The sequence below is a fragment of the Carassius carassius genome, chromosome 3 (genome assembly GCF_963082965.1).
Source record: "Carassius carassius chromosome 3, fCarCar2.1, whole genome shotgun sequence".
In the NCBI taxonomy this organism is placed as follows: domain Eukaryota; kingdom Metazoa; phylum Chordata; class Actinopteri; order Cypriniformes; family Cyprinidae; genus Carassius; species Carassius carassius.
In genome coordinates, this window is record NC_081757.1 from 37649561 (window position 1) to 37671298 (window position 21738).

General features: G+C 35.7%; 1 protein-coding gene across 10 annotated transcripts in view; it reads left to right on the forward strand.

Annotated features, from left to right (window-relative positions):
* neo1a (neogenin 1a) overlaps positions 1 to 21738 on the forward strand; it is a 154448-nt gene that overhangs the window by 72579 nt on the left and 60131 nt on the right. For all 10 annotated transcript variants that reach the window (XM_059537281.1, XM_059537332.1, XM_059537338.1 and 7 more), the window contains exon 3: positions 19214 to 19489. In XM_059537281.1, the coding sequence (XP_059393264.1) occupies positions 19214 to 19489 (276 nt within the window). The remainder of the gene's footprint in view (positions 1 to 19213; positions 19490 to 21738) is intronic.

The window sequence follows — 21738 nt, forward strand, 5'->3', positions numbered from 1 at the left end:
ATGCACAGTGACAAATTGAAAAAAAAAAACAATAAGGCCACAGCCTCATAAAAAAATAAAATAAAAAAAAAACCTGAACACTGCGGTTGCCGCGGTTTCTGCGGTTTCTATCTTTCCTCTGCGGTTTGCTTGTCAATAGCGCGGTATTACAATTTTGCGGTTATCGCGACAGCCCTACGTTCAAGACCCGGAAAGTCTGTTTTTTTTTATTTGTGCACAAAATGTATTCTCGTAGCTTCTTAACATATGGTTGAACTACTGATAGTCATTGCTGACTATGCAGAGTCAGAAAACTCTCAGATTTCATCAAAAAACTTAATTTGTGCTCTGAAGATGAATGGGTGAGTAATTAATAACAGAATTAGATTTTTTGGGTGAACTAACACTTTCATTTCAAATAGAGTCAAGGTAAATTTGCCTGCAAACACTTTGCTTAGAATGATTAAGATTTTTATGAAAGAGCTCAATGAATTCTTGTTATTTCAGAGAAAATTATCAATCAATTGTCACATAAGGGAGACATCCAAAATACTTTTGGTGATCCTTCTGTCTAATTGGAATCAGTTGAAGCCAAAGGCAACCAGAGTACTCTGCATATCCCTAATACAGACAAATATAGTAATACAGGGGTTTGTTTCCTGAAAGCATAGTGAGCCAATTATGGTTGCAAGTTTTTTATTATTATATCAGTTTCTGTGTTTCCCAAAACCATACATCCAACAAGTATTCACAAACTTGTGTGGGTGGTACTAAAGCACTCATCCTGTGGTTAGAAGCATGTTTTTTTTTTTTGTATGATATTTGACCTTGAATAGATCTTGCTCTTGGGCACAATAAGCAAGCTAACATGTAATAGGCTACTTTTTTCATCAGCGAACACCAGACCTGCATCCAAGACACAATATATGCAGGTGACCAGCAACCTTGAGGCTTTTATTTTGAAGTACGATACATTGAACAGATTGTCAAGTAGTGGTATTTACTTCAGATTGAGTGGACAGACAGCAGGAAATTTCCCTATGAATCATTCATCATCCCTGACAAACTGTTGCCCTCTTTTCTATCTTTGATGCTTATATGTTTGCTTCCAAGTTGCACTGATTTAACAGACACATTTAGAGACTCAGTGCTTTGCATTATTCATGATTTTAGATTAGTTCACTAAGAAAATCCTCAGAGAATCCCAAACTTTATCACGCTCTCCCATGTTTAGCGCTTTTACCTGTGGGATCTGTTTATCACTCTTCGTCACTTACCACTTAGCCAAGGCTTCTCATAGATAAGTCTGAATCTGAATCTGCATAACAAAGCAAATCTAGATGCTCTTGGTTCATTGTTTGTACTCCCACAACACATTGAGATTCATTGTGCAGTGTTGTGGAGAGTGAGATTAAATGGTAGACAGCAAGTCTTTACTAGAGCAGGACTCTTTGGCTCTTTCAACTCTGCACTGAAGTGTCATTATGCCAAAAGCCTCTCATCTAAAAATTGGTGCTTACAAATCCTGATCGTACCTCTCAAGCTTCAGCCCCAGGGGAAATTTGCTCTTCAATACAATTCTGATAGAGACAGACACAAGCAACATCGTGCATGGCTGTCCTTCATCAGATTGACAGACCTTTGAACTGCATCCATTTGGATTTTCTTAAAGATCGATGCATTTGTTTGAGTAGCAGTGACAGTCCTTGTGGAATGGGCTGTGATTTATTTTGTTGATTTCTTTTTCTTTCTTTCTTTTTTTTTTTGCAGTCTTGGCTGGGAAGAAATATTCAAGAAAGGTGCTAAATGAAGCATCCTTATGCTCTTTGGACCCAGGGGGTCTGTCTGACATTGTAAAGTGGATCCACTGAAAATCATTGAAGAGGCATTTCTAAGTGGTTGCGAGGGCATTCTGGGTCATTGCTAGGATGTTAATAGAGCAGCTACTAGACTATAAAGTGCATTAGTGCCCGCCCACATTTTCCCATATGAACTTAAAAGATGTCTTCAGTAAAGATGTACTTGTGAATCATAATAACATTTCAAAACATATTTCCAAACTGGACAATAAGACAAGGGTACAAAACTATGTACTTAAAAGTAAGAGGAAAGAACTTCAATCCCATTAAGCATCGCGAATGACATTAATAAAAAATGTTGGAAAAATATAAAACTATCCATTTTAAGTAGTTGATTATATCTATAGAAGCAATGTAATTGAAGTCAATTGTAAAATATCTATAAATATCCAAATATGCAATTTTGCAGCTTAGCAAGACCGATTACGCTCCTCTGCAAGCTCTTTTGGTGCATAGGTAATGTAATTTTTCGCCACAAATTCAGTTTTTAAAACAAAATTATTTTCTCATTGATGCCATGATGGACCCCTAATATGTATATATATATTAAAAAAAACTTATACTATGTTAACACTGTATAACAGTAATTGTGATTAATCTTATGATTTCTGACCAGACTAAAAATATGAAAAATGTATTTTAGTATTTGTAGCTTTTTAATTAAACCTGATTGTCCTATACTTTCCCACGGACCCACTATCACTGCTTTGTAGCTCCCTGTTGTAGGTGGATCATGTTATAGATAGACAGGCAATGGTTTCTTCGTTTAAGGTTTACCACCTTCTAAACTTCAGACATGTCAGTTTCCATAAGACTCGAGTCTGTCGGTGCTAAGCTCCTGATTAGCTCTCTTGTCAGAGCAGATCCAGGCACCATGGTCAACCCTTCAGCCATAGAATACCATCTGCCTGCAGCCAGCAGATTCTCAGTTTGCGTCCATACATAGCATTTTTCCCTCTGACTGAACGGACTTGTATCTTAAACCCCTCATTATTTGGCTTATATCATGTTATACAGTTTCCAAATTCTCACTGTAGCGTTATTGATTTGTCTCTGCCATCAGTGAAGTTAAAACAATTTGAACCCAGGGTTGTTTATTCTCTTTAGTAGCCTTTAGCGGGAGGCTCATTTGTATTTGTGTCACCGCTTTGTCTTGATCTTGGCTGCAGTTTCAAAGTGTCACTCAAAACTAATAAAAGATGGGGAGGCAGTCGCTGTTGCCACGTTACAGGATTCTCGTCTTTCTCTCGAGAGCAGCAGGGGAGTGAATGCTTGTAGAAGTAAAGCAGACAGCCGATTCTCACTCTCTGAATGAAATAAATCCGGTTTCCGGGTTGTACGTGCCTGCTGGGGCCCACTTGGAACAGCTCTTTGAACAACTACAGCAGAATGATGGGAATGAGGGGGTTTTAAGTGCATACGTTTAAGGTCCTTGTTTCACAAGGCTGCCCTGAACCCTGTGCGCAACGACTCTGGGGAACCTTGAGGAATTTCTCTGCTTGCTAAGTAACTTCTGACAGTATGTAGCAAGTGAAGTGTGTCCAGGATTAGACAGTGAACCCAGGTCAAGAGCAGAGTGTGTTTAGCAGTGTAGGCAAAGCTACTTCAAAGCAACCAGTTTATACATAGTTTAAGTTAGTTAAAAGTAAAGTAATTTCAGTGACACTAGGCTCCACAACTGCTAAATTAATGACTGTTTTCAAACAGGTTTCAGTTTTCAAGTCAATTTGCCATTGGTGGCACAGATAGCTCCATCCCAAATTCATAACATTGGTTGAGCCCGTTTTGCTATGTATTGTGAAAAAATAAGTCAGCTTAAATATATTAAATATGCACCTGTGGTGTAATTTAAATCTTAAAAGTGCATTATTAAAAAAATTACTTGCAGGCAATGTAATATCCATGAAGTAAAAAGACCCTTAAGTGTATTTAATGAGAGTACAGTTTGACACTTAAGTACACTTTAAAATAATGTAAAATTATTTTTTTTACAATAGAATTACTTACGTTATTACTAAAGATGTACTTAAGTCCTACTTAAGTGAATCAAAAACAGTCTCAAAACTCATCTAATTGCTTTTAATATAAATCTTAACTATAAGCCTTTTCGTTTGTGTATGAACACATTACATTCAGTTTGCACTTAAGTATATTATTATAAAGTATATTATGTCAGTTATTAATAACACGCATTAAGGAAATAGATTCATTGAATTTTAATTTTAAGCCAACTGTAAATATATACAGATTAGGGGTGTGCAATATGACGATTTTTGATAGTGAAAGATAAAAATGTCTCCAAGATCTGCTTTTGTAGAAATATCGTAGTATGGTGCTACAGCGCACATTCTATCAGCTGCAGTTCTGGCGCCTCCGTCGTATACTGTACAACACCACATGCATTCACAGCAGTGTTAACTCAGTGCTAGAGTTACTCTCTCATTATTTGCATGTGCTTTCAAATGTTTATGATGTTCAAATGATAACTAAGTTATCTTTTGTGCTAATACTGTCAGAACACACAAAGCTTAAATGTAAACTCAGCTGGTTACTGTACATGAAAATAAAGCATTTATTTATATATTATGTGTAGTTGTAATGTGTACTGTATCTTTGCCATTCATTAATGGTATTCACAATAGGTTTTTATCTTCACCCTCTTTGGCCTAAATATCTGCCATTGTTTTTTTTTTTTTTTTTTTGTTACCTTGAAAGGCTTTGTCTTTATAATACAGTGTGGCTGTAATGCTCAGACAACTCGCAGAATAGCAAAACCAACATGACAAAGAATTATGATTAAATCGTGAATTCTGATATTTCAACAAAAATAAAGAAAGAAAAAAAAGTGATGTATTTTTTCCATATCACCCACCCATAATACAGAAACATTTATACAAATATAATTATAAAACTAAGAACCAGACAAAAGCATGGTAATGAAAAGGATGTAAACTGCTGTGCAAGTGCTTACATCTATAAATCCAGAAGGTTGATTAAAATTAACCATCAGAATGAACTGATTCACTAATGCTTCAAGAAGTTGCTTGTTTCTACAAAAAGCTGTAATATATTTTGAAACAGCTGAATTATTCTCACACTAATGAAAATGTTGAGGCAGTAGCAATGGCTAGATTACTTTCAGCCAGGTGCTCCCCTACACTGAGACTGTACAGGAGAGGAGTGAGATGACATTCCTGGGTTTTCTCTGCTGGTTTGTCTCCCTGCAGCTGCAGCTTCACACCTCACAGGAGAAGCCTGTTCAGACTGGTCAGATATAACACAACAACACTAGAGGGGCATGTTTCAGACGTGTCAGTGGAGCCAACACCACTGGAGCTAGAGAGGGGCTTTATCACCAGCCAGTGTCAGTCACAGGCTGTCTGACACTCTGAAATGAACCATGAAGCTAGTCTTATGCATGTGTGCTCTCTGTGAGCACACATGCATACGATATATATATATGCCATTATTTACATAATAAATGTAATTATAGAAATTATTAATTAAAATCTAAATGTTATTTAGATTTTAAATGTACAGTTATTTGATCAAATAATGTTCATTAAACAAGTAAAATACGAATGTAAATAAGGTTAAATATTAATACAATAACACATTAAGCACTCATGTATAAATATATAAATAAATGTATTTTAATAAATATGTGCATGTCTGTATAAACCTTATCATCTTGGCTCATGAATATTAATAAGGTGATGGACCCTAGCCATAAAATATTTATGTGGCTTGCTACAATTTTTTCTTCACATGGCAGATGAAACTCTTAAATGAAATGATTAATCCTCTGATATATTTATGTTATAATGGTTACTTTACCCCTATGGCTCAGAGCATTTGTGGGCAATTTGGAGAAAGTTCAGATTGAAATCTCTCACTTTAGATTCACAAACATTGGTATTTTAAAACTGTAAAGGAACAATGATCACTTTTTTTTAATCTAAGAAGCAGAACTGTCCAATTATTTTCAACACTATATAAATAAAACACCTGAGATATTAAAGAGAGCTCTCATTTGTGTTTTCTTTCCTAAGGGTGTTCTCAATATCAAACGTTTGTTTTTTGACTCATGAATTAAATGCAGATAGATCATTATGCGTGTGATAATAGCATTCAGAATGAAGCTGTCTGTGGCACTGTGTGATTTGCCCAAAGGGAAAAGGAAAGATCAGCTTTCACACTGCTCTTGGCTTTCATACACGTCTCGCACCCTCAGTTTTGCAGGTGTCCAGACTAAAGAGGCTTTTTATTCTTTCTCCAAGTGAAGAAGAGAAAGGCGAGCTGGAGGGAGGCTCAGCTGCTGGCGATCACAGCACTGCGTCTGTCACCTCTGGCTGGACGTCCTGCCCTCCTTTCTCTGGGTGGATCTGTCTGGAGGAAGGGCAGAGCAGCCCACCACAAACCGCTCGTCGTCTGTGAGACACAGCTTTCTTTCTTTTTTTCCTTCTGCTGACTGGGTTCTCAGTCTTGGCTCATTCACACTGCGTAGTCACCTCATATAAGTGTGATTGACCGAAGCTCACAATTACAACTGACAGATTGTAGTTCTTTGTGCCAGTTTGCTGAGAGCCATAAGGAAAGATGCATCCAACAAGTCACGAGCTGAGAAGGACACCTGTACCCAGTATGTGCTGATTTGGCAATTGGATGGCAATTAAAAGCTCAGGCCTGAAGAAAAAAAAAAAAAAAAAAAGAAATCTGTTTCTCCAACTTGTAATTTGGCCTGACTCTTAGCCACCGAGACACATCCCTGGTATGGTTGAAACACAGAGCAGATGTGGCGTGCAATTCAGGGCATCATCAAGAACGTCAAAAACGCTTCAGAGTTGAAATGCTGCTTGACTCACTTCCAGATGTGAGACTGTAGAGACGTTAAAACAAAGCTGTTGCCAGCAGACTGCAGAATGTGTTTGTGTGTTCAAGTGTGATAGATTGTGTGTTGCAGGACAGGGAGGGATCTTCTCATAGCTGTGTCCATATGTGTGTGTTTGGGGGAAGATGTGCATAATATAACCAGTTCCATCTGCTTCCTGATCTCAGCACTCCTATAGGAGACGACACATAGCCGTATGATAGTACTGTACTTTGATCCTGTTTTTCATTTATTTATTTAAATAATGTAACCAAATCAGAATTCATTGAGGTTCATGACAAAATAAATCATATTCTGCTTTCATGATTTAACAAAAACATATAGAAAAGAAATCACAGATTACATTACTTGTATCTTAACTGTTTACCGGAGACATCAATAAGATATTTATTTTATTTTATTTTATTGTTTAAATGTAATTTAAATAGGTAAATATATGTATTTTATTGTATGCATTTTTATTTATTTCATTAAATATTTTTTATTTATGAAGTTATTTATTACTAGTTTACTTTAATTTATTTGTTATTTGTACAAGTATTAATGCAATTTAAACTTGTTTTTTAATAGGACACAATTAAATTGATATTAATATTGAATTGATTTATTTCATTAAAAAAAACTACATGGGGCTTATGATTAAAAAAATACATAAATCAGATTCCACTATGTCTTAGTTCCACAGATTCCACTAATATGTGTGTGTGTGTTTATTTATATATATATATATATATATATATATATATATATAATAATTATTATTATTATTATTATTATTATTTTTAAAGCTACATGGGGTTTGACAAAAAATTATAAATTAATTTTATTTTACAAAATAAAATGCATTTTACAAAATTAATGCAAATACTGCAAAATTCTGGACGTTCTTGACTATAAAAATGACAAAATTTTATAGCTGTTTAATTTTCTTCACTCACTCCATTGTCTGGTGTCACAAACTCAGTTTTGAGACCCCTCTGAGTGGGGGCTGCTAACTGATACCACCCTCCTCTCTTCACACATTCCAACTTCCTGTGCACTATGAGCTTCCTGTCAAAAGCTGAGCACAGAGAGACTGACACAGAGCAGATCTGCAGATGTTCTGGAGGCCTCAGAGAGTCAGAGATCCACACAGACAGAAAGAGCAGAGGGTCAGTGCTGCTTTTGTTTACCGTGGCATCTATCAGCAGCTGTCAGCGCTGAGCGCATTAATCGGTTAGCTGGTGGGCCGTATGCAGGGGTCTGACTCTATCAGGCAGGTGATGAGGGTCCGCTCTTTCCTCATTGGGTAAAGTGTGCAGGCAGACTTTGTGTGCACATCGGGTCCTGAGAGGCTTTGATTAGCAGGCCTTTTGATTGAGAGGCTTTGATTGGCTGGTCTCAAGTCTTGTTCTGCTGGTGCTACAGAGCGTGCTCAGTCCAGCCCTGTGGAGGTACGATTCCCTCCGTCTCTGATAAGAGGGGAGACACAAGGTCCTGACAACACATTTATATGTGCTTTGTAATGCGATTGGCCTTTTCCTGCGGTGGTGCCATCTCCCCTAGCAACGACTTTTCGTGAAGGTCGGAATAGCTGAGAATAACGGAACAAGTTGCTCAGAATAAAATATGCCACTTTAGTAGTGTTCAACCAAATGCAGTCAGTGTTGAGTTTCTGGCTCTTATGGAAAAAAAGATGATATTCTTACTTTTTTGAGGCAACATGATTTGATGGGGATTTTATCAAGAGAAGAACCAGTCTACAAATGGAAAAAAAAAATGTTTCTCAATTGTTTCACGAAAACAGCAATGAGTTAAATTGTTTAATTTAATTTAATTTAATTTAATTTATGAACTCTAAAATAATTTAATAAATTATTTCTCAAACAATTTGATATACAACACCCATGCATTTTGAATTGTTTGTGATATTTTTTCCCATGTTTGCAAAAAATCATGAAACAAATTTAGTTTTTTCAAGGCAACAATGACATCTCTTGTATATCTCAGTTATTTCACCAAGACAGCAATATTTAAATCAAATATTAAAATTAAATGTTTATTTTTCATAAATTAAAATAAAATAAAAAATGAAATGAAATAAAATAAAATAAAATAAAATAAAATACAAAATACAATAAATGCAATAGAAAAACTAAACTAAAAAACTAAATAAAACTCAAACAGCTTTTTTTTTAAATATAACTTTATATATAGAATAATAGATAAAAAAAATATATAAAATACAACTCAATTTAAAATACAAAGTGTGTTCATGACTACAAAAATTCATGAATCAAATTCAGATTTTTCAACGAAACAATGAAATTCTTTATCTGTTATGTGTAAACTTTTCTTCTGAGAAAAAAATTCAGGATTCAGATTGTCTCACCTTTGAGATCTCAAACATGTCTCAAACTGCAGATCTTTCCAAGATACCAAAGTCTTCAAGCAAAATTAATTTCAGTATGAACTCAAACATCTTTCATCCTATTTTTTCCAAAGACCGAATTATTTGAGCTGCTTTCTACCATAAATTTCTAAGAAACTGAGTTAAACATCTTTAAATCTTCTGAAAGAGCATCCACTGAGCAATTAAACCCCTCTGAGAGCACACAGAGTACAAGTGCTTCATACTGCTGCAGTACACAATAAATAATAAAGGGTTCCAACACCAATAATTATTACTCTGTTTCCCTGTCTGTGCAGTTGGCATTCAAGACATGTCTTCAGGGCATAAAGGACTGGTGTGCATTTTCATTAGCTCATCTGTATGCAAATTCAAGATCAAACAGAGGCCCCTCCCCTTTACTAGAATGGGTCAAAACCCACTATGATACCTCTTACTGATACATTTTAAATGAGTGAAAAACACAAGAGAGGAAAGTCGTGAAATCCTGAAACCTTTAAACCTAGATCTTTTTTTATGTTTTGACACTCTTGTTTTATTATGCAATTCTCAAACGCACTGAACATGATCTAGTCCGTCCTTCCCAGTTTTCATCATGATTGGTCTCCGCTCGATCCCTGCTGGCTCTGAGTCTCTCTGTCTGTGTCTGTGTCTGCTGTGGACAGGAGCCGTATTACACTGGCCATCTCACTGCTGCTCTCCTGCCATCTAGTCTCCATGACTAAAAAAATCATTTCTTTTGCAATTACATCCACAGCACTGTGAAATGAAATGTCATCCTGTTTGGTGGTATTGGGCTTTCAGAAAACTCTCATGTCGCAGCTGATCACAGTCAAAATCAACAGAACATTTGACAAGATACCAGAGGATTTAATGCAAACCCGCCACTGAAGTTTCTTTTCATCTCAGCTTTTTTCGAGCGAGATCACCTGACCATAACCTTCGCTGTCCAATGACACTTAGGAGTGTCCAAAATGTTCTTCACTGGTTTTCTGTTTCAGCTTTTTTCTGCTTTTCTGGATTGTCTACAATCCAATATTATAAAGAAGTTGTACACTACTGGGCTTTACACTTACAAATGTGTTTGCTACATTTTAGAATAGAATTGCTATTATTATATATATTTTTTGGTATGTAAATGGAGGCAGTTTACAGTCAGCGTTTGACCTCACTATGAACCTGCTGTCTCTCAGAGGTTTGGGTTTCAGTCAGTGAAAGCAGATGTGAATGTATGCTTGTGATATCTCACATTGATGCAGTGCTAATGTATCAGAGTGGGAAGGGAAGTTTAATTGTGTTAGTCTTCTGATGAGGCGGCCTCATGGGAAAGCGCAGCTCGTTCACTAATGTGTGTGCCCGTCAGCAGCCAGACGCTTCTGGGAAACCGGCTTAAAATATAACCTGTGGCCACACTGACATTCATCTCTATAGTTAGGAGAGATGTTAAGAGGAAATAGATGAACCTGTGGAAAACCCACATAATTTCAACAAATATTTACTGGGATCTGAGCAGCTCTAAAAGGCTGAAAGCACAGGCTCATGAGTAAATAAATACATTTCCACACTTCACAACACAAACAAACAGTGCACATATTTGAATTAAATCACAGTCTAAACCCTCGTGCACACCGGGACGATTACGTGTTTTTTGACGTGTCTTTTGTGTTCATACCCAATCAATTTTCGCTGGCGATGAGCCGAGTGAACGTGCAAATATACTCCCTGACATTAGAAGGTGCTTAATGAAAAACAGAAATGCCCCGGTACACATCAAATCCTATTTGATCTGCAATATCCATAACCACTCCCTCTTATCAAGATTTTTGTCGTTGCTGTCGCGTTTGTCATAGAGCCCTTTGTGTTCAGACACCAATGAGACCAGCAGCTCTGCATTCATCTTGCCTCGATCTTGGTCTACTTACTTCCTCTTCGTCGTTAGGTATCAAATGTGCTCAGCAAGACCGTTTTGTGCTTGAGTGCCACTAAGTAGTGTTTTACTGTAACTTCAGCAGCACAAGGCACGTGAACAAGAGCACCAATCTCATTGGTCAGCCAGTTGTTAACGCTGCGCATCAAACCCAAAAAATGAGCCTGGGGTGTTTTTTTATTTTTTTATTACACCTTTAAGATTTGCATTTGGCACGTCAGTTGGCACCTTTTTTTTAGTCACGAGGCATTAAATGTCGGTGATAATCCCGCACGATATTTGTCCTGGTGTGAACAGGCCTTAAGACTAGTGCATTATTATTTTGCTTAAACATGCAGCGCTGGTTACTAGTTGGTGATCCTGGTTTGAAACTTGTAAACCATCTTGGACCAGCAGCAAACTATGACGGTCAAAAATCAGCTGATCTGTTTTGTCCAATTGCAAACTGGTGAGTAAAAATGGAAACAGGAGTTAAAATACAACCTGCCACGTTTTATAAACATTTTCATGCATCATTGACATAGGAAGTTACATTAATGACTCCTTAAACATTTAGCGAATGGTTATGTGCCATATATCATCATAAATGATGGGTGCCTAATGTTATCAATCTTCAAAGTCATTGCTAGTCATCATTAAGCCTGTATTATAAGTGCTCAGTGCCATTTGCACAATGTTTTTCTTCAGTGGTTGGCTGAATCCTACTTACATTGATTGAAGAGTCTACACTGTGATCTTCGTTCAGTAGTTTAGAGGATTTAACCAAACACAGAGGAGGTCTGGTTAGTTTTGGAACCAGCTGTGTAGACTCCATTTAAACTCATAATAGAAGATCTTGCAGACCGCTATCAAATATTTATCCTTGCTTGTAAGGCTCATGCAAAATTTACAGGCTGGGAAAGGTGACATGAAATTCTCAGTGTGACTCCTCCCTGAACTGGGTCATGTTATAGCTAGTGTTTTTTTCCTTTAGGTTCTTCTTAGACAGCATATTTATAGAACTCCAGGACAGATGACTGGAGCTCAAACAGCTTTCTAATTTGGACAGGAACCATGTTAAGAGTGAAAGAACCTTGAGATGAATATTTCATGAGAGAAAAAGAAGGGTGGTCATCTTAAATCTCATCTTTAAGGGCATTCTCTGTTAATGGTGCCATTTGTGCTGAAAAATATCAGAAGAATTATAAATTAGTTTAATTTAAACTATTATACTATTGACAAAGTGCATTCATAAAAATATACTGATAAAAACTGAAATTTCTTTTATATGGTGGCAGAAGCACCAGACCATTGTATACTAATGAAAAAAAAAAAAATTCTCCTCAGAAAATGCATACATTTTTTTTTTTTTAGTTACCAGCCACTGTCAGCATTTTCCAATAAAATGTTTATGGCCTTCAGAATAATTTGATGCATAAATATCTGAACATGCAATATCAAAAGAAAGAACACTGCTTCTGATTTTAAAAATAAAAAGAATAAATATTCTAGCTTCATGCATAATTTTTTTTAGTATCACTTAAATATGGGTGTGTTTCATTAAAAAAGCAACATTTTGAACAACAGCAAAAAAAACTACTGATTTTAATTATTTTATTTTACTTTTAAATCTAATTAATAACATGACTCATTTGTAAAGTTAATCTAGTCAATGGTATCAGTATTATGTCAGGAGGACCTTCATTTGGCACAGTTGGCAACATTTCCTCATAATGATGTGTGCATCTATGTTTATGGCAGGTAAGGCTATTTATTTTCCCTCACTGGGGTGGGGTCTTTGCTTGGGTTTGAGCTACAGCCTTCCTGTTTACTGCTGCTCAAGCGCATGCTGCTGTGAGGTTGGTCTCTTTGTTTTCATCCCAGACCTTCCCAACCCCAGATTTATCTGCTCATATCCAGCTTTAACAGCATCGGTAAATCGTGCCCAGCTATACTCGCTCTCTACAGGCCTAAAAACCCTGCTGCAAAATGGAGGGAGCTGTTTGTCTGTGAGCCTGTAAATTTCTGGAGCTTTTTAAAGAGCTGCCTGCTGCCTCTAAGACCCAATAAAGAATAGTATCCAGACTCGAATGAACAGTGAATGAGCTTCTGCCCAGCGGGGTAGAAGAGACCTTATACCCACTCAAATTCTTTTTTCTCGTTTTGACAGAGGTAAATGGAAGTTGGGGCCTGCTTCATGATACACTGGGGGCCTTAGGGGCCCATGATTTGAGGTTGCTACTTTTCTCTGCAGGGTTTTTGCCCTCGCTATGACTCCCTGTGTGTGGAATCTGCTTTAGGTGGAAATTCTCATCACCCAACTGATTGTCTGTTTTCCTGTGCCTCAGCACTAACCTGTAATGGTCATGTTAGAGTTGCAATTTGCACAGAAACTGCCACAGAATAAAACTTTTTGAAAAGGTAATTGCAACCTCTAAACTCAGAGTTCAGATTTTTTTTTCCTGCAGTTGCAATTTATATAATTCTCAGAATTGTAAGTTTGTAATTTTTAACAATTGTTTATTATAAAACTCACAATTGTGAGTTTACGTCGTGCAATTCTTACTTTTTTCTCAGAATTTTTAAGTTCACTTCACACAGTTAATAACTTGCGATTGTGAGATGTAAACTTGGAACTCTGAGAAAAAATCTAAAGTGAGTTCATAAATTGCATTTGCGAGTTTATATCTCACAATTAATCATTTAGAATTGTGAGTAATAAACCCGCAATTCTGAGAAAAAAGGTCAAAATTGTAAATGATAATTTACAATTGTTGACTTACATCTAGCAATGAATAACTTGCAATTATAAGTAAACTCGCAACTATGAGAAAAAATTCAGTTGCGAATTTATAATCAAAATTGTGAATTTACATCTCACAATTCTGACATTTTTCCTACAAATTCAGATTTTACGTCTCACAATTAATATCTCGCAGTTGTGAGATATAAACTCACAATTCAAAGAAAAAAGTCAAATTGTGAGTATTGCTCACAACTTTTTTCTTTAAATTCTAAGTTTACATCCTGCAACCATAACTTTAAAGATATAATTTGAATTATGAGATATAAACTTAGAATTCTGAGAAAAATAAGAAGAATTGTTGGATAAAAAGTCACAATGAACTTTTTTTTCTATTTTTATTCTATGGCAGAAATAGGCTTCCATAATTTGTTGACGTGGACAGTAGACAAACAGTGGCAGAGCTGACAATCTGACCATTAAACAGACTGTCCTCTCCAATGAAATCACAAGAGTCGGGCCAATAAACTCTAATGGCTCGGTCGATCCAAATCTCCAGTTTGTAACATGTTCTTGTGTACTGAGATTGATTCCTGGAAAAGGCCACCAGAACAGGATGTGTGTGTGTGTGTAGTAGACCCCCAGTGTGTGTCCGTGAGCTGATATTGTGAGGTCCAAGCTTATGGCACTCACTGGTTCCCATGTAGCATTTACACCAGTGTAATGAATCACTCAGCAAATGTTGCTCTTGGACTTACTGGTTGAAAAGGACATAACAGAGGAAGAATATAACAAGAGGGGAAGGTTCACACTGCCACCAAAACACATTGCCTAAACTATACTCTAAACTATGATTATTTACATTAATAGACCCTGCTGAAAAGAACCAGCATGGATTCTCATGCTTTTCCAGGTAAGTTTATGCTGTTTAGAGCTGTTTAGATGCTGGTCTGGTTGGTAAATACATGCATTTATTTGAAATTGTGAAATATTTAAAATACCTACTTTTTTAAATATGCAATTTGAAAGATCAGATTTCTAATTTAATATGAATTTTAAAATGCAGTTTATTCCTGTGATCGTGTAGCTAACATTTCAGTAGCCATTACTCAATTCTTCTGTGTTCAGAGTACATGATCATGACCTTCAGAATTTTTCAGGATTGTTTGATACGTAGACATTTCAAAATACAAGAGTTTATTTGAAATAGAAATCCTATGTAACAATGTTAAAGTCTTAAATCTAACTTTTGATCAATCTTAATGACCTCAAACTTCTGAACAGTAGTATAATATATATATATATATATATATATATATATATATATTTTTTTTTTTTTTTTTTTTTTTTTAATAATAATAGTTCTCACAAGGTTTTTCACTAAATTGACACAAGAAAATATGACATTTATTTAGAATAATCTTTGTTTAATAATTTTAAACAGGAGTAACTATTATAACCACAATATTTCTTAATCCCATGCCTCATATCACTCTGCATTGCCTGTTTTATCATAACATCATTTAAACTTAAATCAAAATGAAATTTCCAATAATTCATTCATTTGTTAAATATTTATGTAATAAGACTGATACTGTCAAACACTTTGCATTATGGCATTAATCACCCTCTAAGGGTTTATTTTGCAAGAAAAAAAGACCAGCTTGTATTATCCCTTACCTATGTATTGTAAATATGTTATACTGTCCTATAGCCCAAACAGAGGTATAACAAACAATGTCTAGATTTTATGCTCTAAAGATTTAAGAGTACTAGTACTTAGTAGGGCTGTATACCTTGGAGAACCTGGCGATGCGATACATACCTCGTTACACAGATCATGATTCGATACGTACCTCGATACAGAACTGTCTTGATACGATTTGATACAATGTGACATGATTCAATAAAAATACATGGGCCAGAGCCAATTAGTTAATGATGAACACATTTAATCAACAAACAGAACTCTGCATTTTTTTCAATTTATTGAAGACAAAAGTGCATTATAACAAAGTGCATTTTGCTTAAATATTTGCAACTTTAAGTGCTCTGATTAATTGTACACAAATTGTATTTCTCTGGAAATTACCACAAGTCAACATTTAACTTTCCAAGGGTACAGTCTGAGCTCACACAAGCACAAAATCTTCTTATTATTATTCTTCTTATTCTTAACTTCTTATTAAATCTTTTTATAATTCTTTTTTGTGACACCATGTGCTGCCATAACATATTTCACTATGAAATCACTTAAATGCCACTCCTCCAGCGCCGCTTTCAGTAACTCTGCAATGTTTGACCCCGTATGGCTCTCGTGCATGGCTCGCGTTTGTAAAACGTGCGACATCAGTTCCCACTCCTCGTTAACGTAATGGCAAGTGTTTGTAACAAAAGCTTCCATGGCTCGCGATGTCCACCCATCACAAGTCAGTGCCACTCGTGGAGCAGAACTCAGGGCTGACTTAACATTGTCTTTGACTTTGTCATACATCCTCGGTACTGCTTTGTCGGTCATGTAGCTGCGGGTAGGGATCACATAACGGGGATCTAACGTGTTGATCATAAAGCGAAAGCCTGTGTTCTCGACAACACTGTAGGGACATAAACCTTTGCAAATATAATGCACCACAGACTCCGTAATCTTCTGTGCACAGACTGAGTTAGATGGAAGCTTGGATTTTGTGTTGTCCAAAGTAGTTTGCGTGGGGTCCCGTGTTTTTTTGGGCTGCGGCGAAGCTAGCTTGTCTGCATGGTGTCTTTGCAGGTGGGCGCGCAGGTTAGTTGTATTACCAGTGTAGCGTATAGAAGCCTGCCAATGCTTGCAGATTGCATTTGTTTTATCGATCCCTTGGTTTCCTTCCTTTGCTTTAAAACATCTGCCTTTAGGGACAACGGCGCTTCTAAAATCTTCGACATTTTCCATGAGTTTTTTGAAACTCGCGGGCGCCACTGCGCCCCCTAATGGCTGGGTGGAGTATTGATACTAAGGGCTAGAATGTCGCTACTGTATCTTTTTTTATTATATCGGTATGTATATCTAAGAATCGATATTTTGAGCACACCCCTAGTACTTAGTGGACAGAAATACCTAGAATATTTGCCTTAGGAGTATAAAAGCTGTTCTGTTGTAAAAACCTGGTTTTGTATATAGTTTGTAAGGGGATTAAAAGGCCACAGCATGCTCTGTGAAACCTTTCTGTCTGCTGTTATAAAGCAGAGCCTGTGGAGATGAGTGAATGCTGTTCTCTGTTCACTCAGACCCAGCGGCTGATAGCATCTCTCACTGCATGCTCTTTCACATTAAGAGAGAGTGAGAGCATGGCATGTCTGTAACGGACTAATGCCAGACAAAGGAAACCCCAGCACTCATCTCTCTTATAATCTCTCTCAAAGGCATTTTTATGTATGAGTCTTTATGTTCACCTGCAAGGGATCCATAGATCCCTGTTTTCAGCTTTAGTGGCAGTGCTAATGCTAAATCGGCTCATTCCTTCTTTTATAAGCAACGTGCACATAAAAGAAACATTTATTGCTTAAATGCTGCTCTCTTATTTTCACAAGAATTCTTAGTTATGTTAAGTGTCAACCTTCCCCTAAAAGCCTTTGAAAAAAAAATTAATAATACATATATAACTGTGTAATTCAAATATATTTAATTGCATGACTTAAGGGTTTTAATATAAATTAAATTATAGCTAAATATGTACTAAAATCCTACTTCAGTGGTTCAAAAAACACTTAAATTTAAACAGTAATACATTTCCATTTAATTGCAATTAACATGCACTTAACTTTTCAGAAATGCTACATTTAGTTTTGTACTTAAGTTTAGTCTTTTGTTATTTTCACAATATGTACACTGTTAAGTGTTAAGTAAGCTAAAGTGTACTAATTTTATAAAAGTGTATATTAAAGAGATTTGTGGTTCTGTGATATCTGTGATTTTTTTACTTCTACCTGATGCAGGAATCAGATACTGCAGAGTAACATGAGCAGCTACCCTGTGGAATGAGAGGAACTGTGATTAAGTGGAGTCAATTCTATTAGGCAAAGTCCTCAACGCTTTGCTCATCATAATGTGAAGTGATGAATTTACCTCTCCGATGAGCTTAACTACACTGCTTCAGTCCTAAATTCATACAAATACAGAACCCTCTTCAGCCCCATTTTACCCAGTTATTACTACACTATAATTAAAAAATCTGGGATCAGTTATGTTTTTAGTAATGATGCCGAAACTTTAGCTTTGCATCACAGGAATAAACAATATTAAATATTAAAATAGAAACAATTATTTTAAACTGAAGTAATATTCCACAATATTACTGTTTTTTGTTTTTTTTATGAATACAGCTTTGGTTAGCATTACAGACTTCTTTCAAATATATTAACAAATCCTACAGACTCCAGACCTTTTGTTTTGTTTCATTTAGTTTTCAAATCCATCCCCCAATTGATCAAACCAACAAAGTAGATTCAAACTGTTTTTTTTTGTTAAGTAAATAAATAAATAGTTATTATAATAATGAATTTAATTTAAATCAAAAGATTTTACATACAACATATAAAATTCTATGTGGGGACCATATTGAGTAAAATAAATTAATTGATAAATCTGAGTTATGAATCAGAAAGTGTGAACTGATTGATAAAAATAAATTTATCTTGTGATATTTATGTCAACTGCAAAATAATAGTTAAATCATAAATGGTTAAAATCTAACCAAACATGATGTAGAGTAATTTCTCAGGACTTTATCACTTTGCCAGAGCCGAGGAGCAGAGAAATCTGTGACTTAGTAGCCTGTCAGCACTGCTTCCTGCTTACAGACGAGGTTCCTGGCAGGTTCTGCGCTTGAAGGACACCAGGGGAACTCCAGGAAGTGTAAACACTCGTATGCCATGACTACTTTTCAGCACCATCAGTTTCATTTACAGAGATTTGAAGGCAAAATGTGCCCTTGGGTTTTTATTTAACTTCTGAAGAGCCGCTTATTGAACTCAGAATTGAAACTCTTGAGCAGTGAAGGAAATAAATTCAACATGAAATTAAAATAGACCGTGTTTACTTTTTACACATACACATGATCTTATTGTGCATGATTCCTCTGTGCAAATAATTACAGTTGTCTTCAATTAATCAAAATTCAATAACTTCCCCCACCTCTAAAGCACATAGATCACACAGACAGATAAATTAAATGATAGCCTACAGGCAAACAGCTTTAGGCGTTGTTATTGGTATTTCAACATTTCGAAAGCCTTGCCAATATAACGAAGTGAGTGCCATTTCATATACTCACTTTATCCATTTGCGCAAAAAGTTCTTAACACTTTCTGTTTATGGAAAGAAGCTCTTAATAAGAAGATGAAACTTCATTGCAAACCAAAATGTGTTGTAATTATTCAGATTCTGATTCTTCAGATTTCTCTCTGTTTTCAGGGATACCGCGGTACCTCAGTCAGCCGGAAGCCGCGTCTGTGCGGCTGGGTGACAGTCACATGCTGAACTGTGAGGTGAATCCAGACCTGGTGTCTTTCATCCGCTGGGAACAAAACAAAGAGCCGGTTGAGCTGGACCAGAGAGTCTTCACGCTGCCCAGTGGTGCTCTCGTCATCAGTAACGCCACAGAGGCAGACGCAGGCCTGTACCGCTGCGTGATCGACAACGCTGGGCCCACCAAGACCAGTGAAGAAGCAGAAATACAGATACTGCCTGGTAAATATTCCGTACTTCCATACATACTGTATTCCACTGTTGGGAACGTTACTTTAAAAAAGTAATTAGTTATAGTTACTCACTACTTGTTGCAAAAAGTAACTGAGTTAGTAACTGAATTACTCTATAATAAAAGTAACTCGTTACCAGGGAAAGTAACTATTTGCGTTACTGTAAAAATAAGTTGCTATATGTCAAAGAATTTGTTTTCGATATTTATTGCACGTCAACAGACAGCAAGAGTTTTATCCTGCACTCTTTGTAAGAAAAGTGTTTTTGTCACACATTACATGTACACATTACATGCACGTTCTTGCCTTTGACTACAATGAATTTGAAGTAGTGCTTATATCTCCACCTTGAAAATGCCAACTTTTCATCGGATTGCTCCTGACTCGCCATTTCTGCTGACTGCTGCTGCGAATCTCTGTGTAGCTGTTGCGTGTGTGTGACTGTGTGTGTTTGGCGCCGCTGGCGCGTGTGTGTAAAAACACTGGCTCTGATTGGCTACCATGAAACACATGACTCTGCCTTAGCCAATCATAATCGCTTATCTGGTTATTAACCCACCTGCTCACTCGCTGTGTGAGCCGGGGTGCGTTCGGATTGCATATTAAATCAATGCATAGTAACGCACCGCATTTAACGTTCTGTAACGTTAACGGCGTTGTAACGACGGGAAAAGTAATTAGTTAGATTACCCCGTTACTGAAAAAATAACGCCGTTACCTAACGCCGTTCTTTTAAACGCCGTTATTTCAAACACTGCTGTATTCCAATTCTATACTTAGAGTTGTATCATCAGACAATAAAGTTGCAAATTAAATTATGTCCATGTCTTTTTTTTTTTTTTTACATTTTTACTAATGTAAAAAGCTTTATCTGCTAACCAGTATTTAGACTGATTTACTGACTGACATTTAAACAACATTTTGATAACAGAATAACTGTAAATTCATCCAGATTATCCCAGATAACACAAATATGTTTGTAAATAACTTGTAAAACATTTAACATAAATAACTTTTTGCAAATTTTTAACTTAGTTATGCATGTTAGAGAATTCGTTAATAAAATGGTCCATCTGATCATTTTGCAATTATAGTTCTATCTTGCAGACATTACAGTACCGTTACGTTTAAATGTTTTTAAATATCAGACAAGTTTGAATAAATGTCATATTAATGTTACAAATATAAAAATATAAAATACAAAAGCTCAAATATAATTTTTTTTAGATATCCGTCTCATATAAATATAAATATGTCTTCAAAACTAATTTCAAGCATTTAATGATAACTCTTTTATATAAAAAATAGTGCTGTCAAATGATTAATCATGATTAATTGCATCCGAAATAAACTTTGGATGCAATTAATAAACTTATCCAAAATAAGTTTATGATTACATAATATATGTGTGTGTACTATGTATTTTTATCATATATACAGGATATCAATACACATACAATATATATATTGAAAATAATAAATAATTACCTCTACTGTATATACATGTATATTTAGATATTATATATAATATATTTAATATATAAACACATTTTTTTTTAAATATATACATGCATATGTTTGTAATTATAATAAATATACACACAGTACACACATATTATGTAAATAAAACTTTTATTTTGGATGCTATTAATCACAATTAATCATTTGACAGTTGTGGTAGACCGATATTGTTTTTTTGACACCTGATGAGGATAACTTGGAGAGCAGGGCGGCCAATGCCTGATATATATATATATATATATATATATATATATATATATATATATAATATATAAAAATGTAAAAATATATATTTTAATCTTAATTTTTATTTATTTTAATTAATGTTTAGATAGTTAATGTTAGACAGACTTTTATCTGCATTAGTCAGAACTGAACCACAACAGCGAACAAGAGGAAGAATGTGAGCACTGTGTGCTCTGGCGCTGCCCTTCTCAGCACTGTCAAAATAAAAGTCCCGCCTCGAACACATCAGTCAAGCACCAAAAATTGTATTGGCCAAAGCCGATATATCGGCCGATATTTGCCATTTTTTTTATATCGGCACTATTTGACAGCGCTAATCAAACGTTGTTGTTTTTATTATTATTATTTTTAATGAAAAACATAAATTCAGTCAGGTATGTCCAAAAAAAATAATAAACATTTCCCCCTAAAAAGGTTTTATAAGGAAAAAGCCAATTCCCCTGCATTCCTGACAATAAAAATGCAAGACAT